A 7,686-nucleotide genomic window follows, 5' to 3' on the forward strand; every position below is an offset into this window, starting at 1 on the left:
AGACTGAGTTTCGCTCTTGTTACCCAGGCTGCAGTGCAATGGCGCGATCTCGGCTCACCGCAACCTCCGCCTCCTGGGTTCAGGCAATTCTCCCGCCTCAGCCTCCTGAGTAGCTGGGATTATAGGCATGCACTACGATGCCCAGCTAATTTTTTGTATTTTTAGTAGAGACGAGGTTTCATCATGTTGACCGGGATGGTCTCGATCTCTTGACCTCGTGATCCACCCGCCTCGGCCTCCCAAAGTGCTGGGATTACAGGCCTGAGCCACCGCGCCCGGCCCGATATCTTCCTTATATTTTGATAATTTCCCATATGAGAGTTCCATCTTCTCAGTGAAAAATCGTGATACTCACACTCCTCCCGGTCTGTCTTGCAGCTAGAGTGCAGACAAATGCCTTATGATCTGGATTTGCAGGAAGCAATGTGAATATGTTGAGCAGGAGGACTGATCTGGCAAGCCTAGTGGTCAAGGTGCCTGCTTCCTTAGGGACAGCTCTGGGAGGGCTTCTGATATCCAGGTCTAAATTGCAGTGAAAGTGGCAGATGTTTTGTGTGTTTTGTTTTGTTTTGGAGATGGGGTCTTGCTATTTTGCCCAGGCTGTCCTAGAACTCCTGGGCTGAAGCAGTCCTCTCACCTCAACTGCCAGAGTAGCTAGGACTACAGGTACATGCCACCACAGCCAGCTAGAGGTAGTGTTTTTTGTTTTTGCTAGAACAACTCTCATGGCATAGTTGAGCATTGTTATTGGTGAATGCAGCTTTAGGGCCTGGCTCTCTGGCCCTCCTAGAATTTATTTCTATACTTAATTTGTAGAATATGCTATTACTAGGCAGACCTGTTTGAGAATTAGTATCAAGATTAGTTGCAAATAAGAGACTAAACTCCAAAGATAACAGCAGTCTCACATTGGTTTTCATGGTTATTTGGGCTTGATAGCAGTAAGGATAAAAATAGTTTGGTTTTGTTGTTTTTTTTTTTTGAGCTGGAGTCTCGTTCTGTTGCCAAGGCTAGGGGACAGTGGTACAATCTCTGCTCACTGCAACCTCTGCCTCCCGGATTCAAGCAACTCTCTTGCCTCAGCCTCCTAAGTAGCTGGGATTACAGGCATGTGCCACCACGCCCAGCTAGTTTTTGTATTTTTAGTAGAGACAAGGTTTCACCATGTTGGCCAGAATGGCCTTGAACTCCCGACCTCAGGTGATCCGCCCTCCTGGGCCTCCTAAAGTGCTGAGATTACAGGCGTGAGCCACCGCGCCCGGCCTGTATTTCCTTAGACAGGATCTTGTTCCATTGCTCAGGCCACAGTGCAGTGGTATGATCATGGCTCACTACAGCCTTCACCTCTTGGGCTCAAGCTGTCCTTCCACCTCCGCCTCCTGTGTAGCTGGGACCACAGGCGTGAATCACCATGCCCAGCTAAGTTTTTAAAATTTTGTAGACAGAGGTCTCCATATGTTGTCCACGCTAGTCTCAAACAATCCTCCTTTCTGAGCCTCCCAAAGTGTTGAGATTCTGGGCATGAGCACCACACCTGGTAAAATTTTGATTTAATTTAATTTAATTTAATTTTATTTTATTTTTTGAGACCTGGTTTCACACTCTAGCCCAGGCGGGACTGCAGTGGCCTGATAATAACTCACTCTAGTCCTTGCAGCCTTGAGAGAACATTAAAAGGAAAACAAGAAACTTGTTAGCCCTGACCTCCTGGGCTTAGTCGATCTTCTTGCTTCAGCCTCCTGAGTAGCTAGGACTGCAGGTGTACATCATCAGGCCTAGCTAATTTTTTTTATTTTTTGTGGAGACAGGGTCTTGCTATGTTGCTGTCTGGTCTCAAACTCCTAAGCTCAAGCAATTCTCTCGCCTTGGCCTCCCAAAGTGTGGGACTCTAAGCATGAAACACCTTGCCCAGCCTAAAAACAGTTTTAGAAGATAGGAGGAACAGCCCCTTATTTAAGGAAAAGCCCTAAGGGATACTACAGAAATCTTGCTGGCCAGGATGATCTTGAACTGGCCTTAAGCAGTTCTCCTGCTTGATTTGTAGGTTTTTTAGTGCCCCTCCACCCACTTTTTTAAAATTAATTTTTCTTACGCCTTATCGTGTTGTTTTCTGCTTTTGCTATCAGCTTAATGCTGACTTCACAATGAATTGAGAAGTATTTCTTCCTCTTCTGTTTTCTGCAGTAGTTTCTGTAGAATTCTTACCATTTCTTCCTTAATGTTTGATGACATTTACCAGTGAAGCTACATGGGCCTAGAGTTTTTTTGGTGGCAAGTTTTAAACTATAAAATCAGTCATATTGGTAGATATATGACTACTTGGTTATCTCTTTCTTCTTGGATAAGCTTTAGCAGGTTGTATCTTTCTAGGGATTTATTCATTTTACTATATTGACAGCGTCCCTCATTATGCCATTAATGACTGTAGAAACTGTACTTGCCCCTCACTTGATTCTGTTATTAGTAATTGTGACTTACCTTTTTTTCCCCTGACAGTCTGGCTAGAGGCTTAGTAGTTTTATTGATCTTAAAAAACCATCTGGGCTGTGGCCTGTGCCTGTAGTCCCAGCTGCTGGGCAGGAGTATCACTTGAGCCCAGGAGTTCAGGAATGTAGTGTGCTGTGATCGTGCCTGTGAGTAGTCACTGCACTCCAGTCTTTGGGCAACAGTGAGACTCTGTCTCTTTAAAAAAAAAAAAAAAAAGAAAAGAAACCTACTTTTGGATTTTGGTTTTTTTTTTTTTTTTTTTTTTTTCCTCTATGGCATTTGTTTTCCAGGTCATTTATTAATTTATGTTTTCTTTGTACTTAATTTTATTTTCTTTTCCTGGATGTATACTCTTTTTTTAAGGTGGGGAAGCTTAGGTCATTAATTTGATACCTTTCTCTCCTATAATATATGTATTTAGTTCTATAATTTTGGGGTAAGTACTGCTATTGCTCAATAGTATTTTCTGGCTACAAGAGAAATTAGTAAGATGAGTTTTTTAGTTGAACATGTCCTCTAAACTTACTTAGGGTTCTATAAGTAAGGAAATCAGAGGAGAAAGAAATTCAGTAGGAGCCTGACAGTGCACCATGGCCACAATTTAAAAAATCAAGCTACATGGCTACATGCTATTTTACAATGTCGTTGTTGTAAATTTACTATCCACCTAAGCCATTGTATGTCACGTAGATACATCTGCTTGCTTTTTAGAGGTGGTGAATTAGCCTGAAGTATATCTAAAAATTTTCCTTTGGCCAGGTGTGGTGGTGTGTGCCTGCAGTCCCAGTTGCCTGGGAGGCTGAGGCGGGGGATTGCTTGAGCCTGGCAGGTGGAGGTGGTAGTTCTCTGAGATCGTACCACTGCACTACTGCACTTCAGCCTGGGCAAAAGAGTTGAACCTGTCTCAAAAAAAAATGTTTTTCCATTTAATTTTTTCTACATGATTGCTTGATAGTAAAAGCCAAAATGTGGTTTCCTTAGTTTTGTATTAGCAGTCCACATGGGTTGTTTTTTGGTTTTTGCTTTTTTTACCTATTTGTGGTGAAAAATTTTAAGCGTATTCAAAAGTTGAAGTAGTATATTGAGCCTCTTTGTATTCATTAGCTAATTTTGGTAATTATCAACAGATGGCCAGTCTTCTTTCCTCTGTATCCCATCATGTTCGAATTATTTTGAAGCAAATCTCAGAATTCATTGTTTCATTAATTAATACTCTGGCATATATATTTAAAAGATAAAGGCCCTTTTTGTTTTTAAAAATACTATCACAGTGTCATTGTTATACCCTTAAAAATTAGCAGTAATTCTGTAATATTATGAAATATCCAGTGTTCAACTTTAGATTATCTTAGAGTTTTTTTCCTCTATAGTATATTTGAGCCAGGAGCTAAGTTCCACTCAAACAACATATATTGTGGTTCATTAAGTTTAGTTAAATCTGTGGCATTAGAACTTTACCAAGGGAAGAACTGTAGATGTTTGCATTTCTCATTGTCATAATGAAAACCTTCATTTTAATTAATGGAATTACTAGTTGAAGAATACATTGGTGAACAAAGTAAACATTTGTCTCTGTTTTAGTAATTTTAAAGAATGGTGTTTTGACTTTATATTTAAAGCTTTAATTCTTATCTTTCTCTAGGCAGGTAATAGATAAACTTTTCTTGATTTTGTTCATTTTCATTTTGATGATTTTAAAAATGCCTATGGTTACTTGAGCCCAAAAGTTCAAGACCAGCCTTGGCAACATAGTGAGAACCTGTCTCTTAAAAATATATGTGTGTTTGTGTGTGTGTGTGTGTGTGTGTGTGTGTGTCTATATCTTCATTCCAATTTGACTGTGTAAGACAAAGTCCTTGCACTTAAAGTAGAAGGGACATAGTCAGCAGAACATAATAATGAATGACAGGCTGTTGTATTTCTTCTGTTTGGCCTGCTTTTTGGTTTAACTTGCTCTTCTCCCTGTGTTTTATGACTCCGTCTAACAGGAGAGCCTTATAGATGCAAGTGAAGACAGCCAGCTAGAAGCTGCCATCAGAGCCTCCTTACAAGAAACACATTTTGATTCAACACAGACAAAACAGGAGAGCCGCTCGGATGAAGAATCTGAATCTGAACTTTTTTCTGGCAGTGAAGAGTTCATATCTGTTTGTGGTTCTGATGAAGAAGAGGAGGTAGAGAATCTTGCCAAGTCCAGAAAGTCTCCCCACAAAGATTTGGGGCATAGAAAAGAGGAGAATAGAAGGCCACTGACCGAGCCCCCAGCCAGAACTGACCCTGGAACAGCCACAAACCACCAAGGATTGCCAGCCGTGGATTCAGAAATACTGGAGATGTCACCTGAAAAGTCAGATGGAGTAGTGGAGGGCATAGATGTAAATGGTAAGTTACATTTTATACACATACTTTACCTAAAACTTGGATATTGGGGCCGGGCATGGTGGATCACTGAGGTTAGGAGTTCAAACCAGCCTGGCCAACATGGCAAAATCCTGTCTCTACTAAAAATAACAAAACTTAGCCAGGTGTGGCAGCACATGCCCGTAGTCCCAGGTACTCGGCAGGCTGAAGCAGGAGAGTGTCTTGAACCAAGGAGGCGGAGGTTGGAGTGAGCTAAGATGGCGCCACTGCACTCCAGCCTGGGGGACAGAGCAAGACTCTGTCTCAAAAAAATAAAAAAAAAAAAAAAAAACACCTTGGACATTGAGCTGGGTCCAGTGGTGTGATCCTGTAGTCCCAGCTACTGGGGAGGCTGTGGCAGGAGAGGCTCTTGAGGCCAGCCTGGGCAGCACTGTGAAACTTTGTCTCTGTGGGAAAAAAACAAAAAATTGAATAATTGCTGAATGGCTTTATTTATTTACATATTTATTTAAACTAATTGTCTGTCTTAAACTTTATGTCCTGTTTTGTTTTGTTTTTTTTAAACCCTTTCTTTAGGACCAAAAGCACAGCTGATGTTGCGGTATCCAGATGGAAAAAGGGAACAGATCACTCTTCCAGAGCAAGCTAAACTGCTAGTAAGTACAGGCTTTGGTCAGTTCCAGACCACTGCAGTGAGATGAGTCACAAACTGGTTTCTTGGTGCATATTAAAGTTACATTTACATTATTCCATAGTCTATTGTGTGTGCAGAAGCATTATATCTTTAAAAATAAAAAGCACATAACTTAATTAAAAAACACATTTGCTAGAAAGTGCAACGATCATCTGAATCCTCACTGAGTCGTCATCTTTTTGTTGGTGGAAGGTCTTGATTTATGGCTACTGACTGATCAGGGTGATGGGTGCTGTGGCAATTTCCTAAAATGTGACAGCAATGAAGTTGCTGCATCAATTGACGATCCTGTTTACAAAAACTTTCTCTGTAGCATGTGTTGCTGTTTGATAGTATTTTACCCACAGTAGAACTTCTTTCAGAACTGGAGTCAGTCTTCTCAAACTTTGCCCAAGCTTTATCTACTAAGTTTATGTAGTATTCTAAATCCTTTGTTGTCATGTCAACAATGTTCACAGAATCTTCACCAGGAGTAGATTCCATCTCAAGAAATCAGTTTCTTTGCTCATCCACAAGAAGCAACTCCTCTACTTTTAACATTTGAGCATGAGATTGCAGCCATTCAGTCACATCGTCATCCTCCACTTCTATTCTCCTGCAGTTTTTACCCCACCTGCAGTTACTTCCTCCAGTGATTTCTTAAACCTCTCAAAGTCATCCATGATTGTTGGAATCAACCTCTTCCAAAGTCCTGTTCATGTTGATATTTTGACCTCCTATGAATTGTGAATGTTCTTAATGCCATTTAGACTGGTGAATCCTTTCCAGAAGTTTTTCAGTTTACTTTGCCCAGATCCATCAAAGGAATCTGTATTTACGGCAGCGATATCCTTTTAAAAAAAAAAAAAAAAAAAAAAAAAGGGAGGGGGTTCTATTGCCAAGGCTGGAGTGCAGTGGTCATAGTTCACTATAACCTTGACTCTCCCCAACCCCTGCCCTGGTTCTGGTGATCCTCCTTCCTCACCCTGCCGAGTGTCTACACCCAATTAATTTTTTTTTTTTTTTTGTAGAGATGGTTTCTTGCTGTGTTGCTAGGGCTTGTCTCAACTCCTGGCCTCAAGTAATCCTCTCACCTCAGCCTCCCAAAGTGTTGAGATTTGGCCCCATGCCTGGCCAAATGTATTTCTTAAATAAGATTTAAAAGTTGAAATTACTCCTTGATCCATGGGCTGCATGCAGAATGGATGTTGGGTTAGCAGACTGGAAACAATATTCATTTTTATTTACATTTTCATCAGAGCTCTTAGGTAACTAGGTGCATTGTCAGTGAGCAGTTAATATGTTGAATTTTTTTTTCTGAGCAGTAGGTCTCAACAATGGGCTTAAAATATTCAGTAAGCCATGCTGTAAATTGATGTGCTCTCATCCAGGTTTTGTTGTTACTGTTATAGAACACAGGCAGAGTAGATTTAACATAATTTTTAAGGGACCAGGATTTTGGAATGTTAAATGAGTGTTGGCTTCAACTGGAAGTCACCAGCTGCATTACCACCTAACAAGAAAGGCAGCCTGTTTGAACCTTTGAGGGCAGGCACTGACTTCTCCTCTATAGCTGTGCAAGTCCTAGATGGCATCTTCTTCCAATAGAAGGCTGTTTTGTCAAACACAAAAAACTGTTAATGTCATTACCTTCATGAATTATCTTAACTACATCTTTTGGATGAGTTTCTACACTCCCTGCGTCAGCACTTGCTGTGTCACCTTGCACTTTTTTTTCCTTTTTTTTTTTTTTTTTTTCTTTTTTTTTTTTTTCCAATTTTTTTTCTTATTTTGTATGAGGCAGAAAAGGAGTCTCACTCCCCTATATTTTTTCTCCCTTGCCTTATCTCATATACCTTGTAGGAAATGTGTTTTTGTTTCTTTTTCACCTTGCACTTTTTTATGTCATGGAGATGGCTTCTTTCCTTCAACCTCATGAACCAACCTCTGCTAGCTTCCAGCTTTTCTTCTGTAGCTTCCTTATCTCCCTTAGACTTCATAGGATTGAAGAGAGTTAGAACCTTGCTTTTGATTAGGCTTTGACTTAAGAGAATGTTGTGACTGGTTTGATTTTTCTCTACAGACCACGAAAACTTTCTCCTTTTCAGTAGTAAGGCTGGTTTTCTTCCTATCATTTGTGTGTCACTGGTGTAGCACTTTTTTTT

General features: G+C 40.5%; 1 protein-coding gene across 1 annotated transcript in view; it reads left to right on the forward strand.

The window, feature by feature from the left end:
* The window catches only part of UBXN7 (UBX domain protein 7), a 78,485-nt gene that overhangs the window by 62,638 nt on the left and 8,161 nt on the right, over positions 1–7,686 (forward strand). Inside the window, exons 8-9 of the mRNA XM_017540707.2 lie at positions 4,473–4,869; positions 5,425–5,504. Of these exons, the coding sequence (XP_017396196.1) occupies positions 4,473–4,869; positions 5,425–5,504 (477 nt within the window). The remainder of the gene's footprint in view (positions 1–4,472; positions 4,870–5,424; positions 5,505–7,686) is intronic.

The sequence above is a fragment of the Cebus imitator genome, unplaced genomic scaffold, assembly GCF_001604975.1.
Source record: "Cebus imitator isolate Cc_AM_T3 unplaced genomic scaffold, Cebus_imitator-1.0 Scaffold129, whole genome shotgun sequence".
In the NCBI taxonomy this organism is placed as follows: Eukaryota; Metazoa; Chordata; class Mammalia; order Primates; family Cebidae; genus Cebus; species Cebus imitator.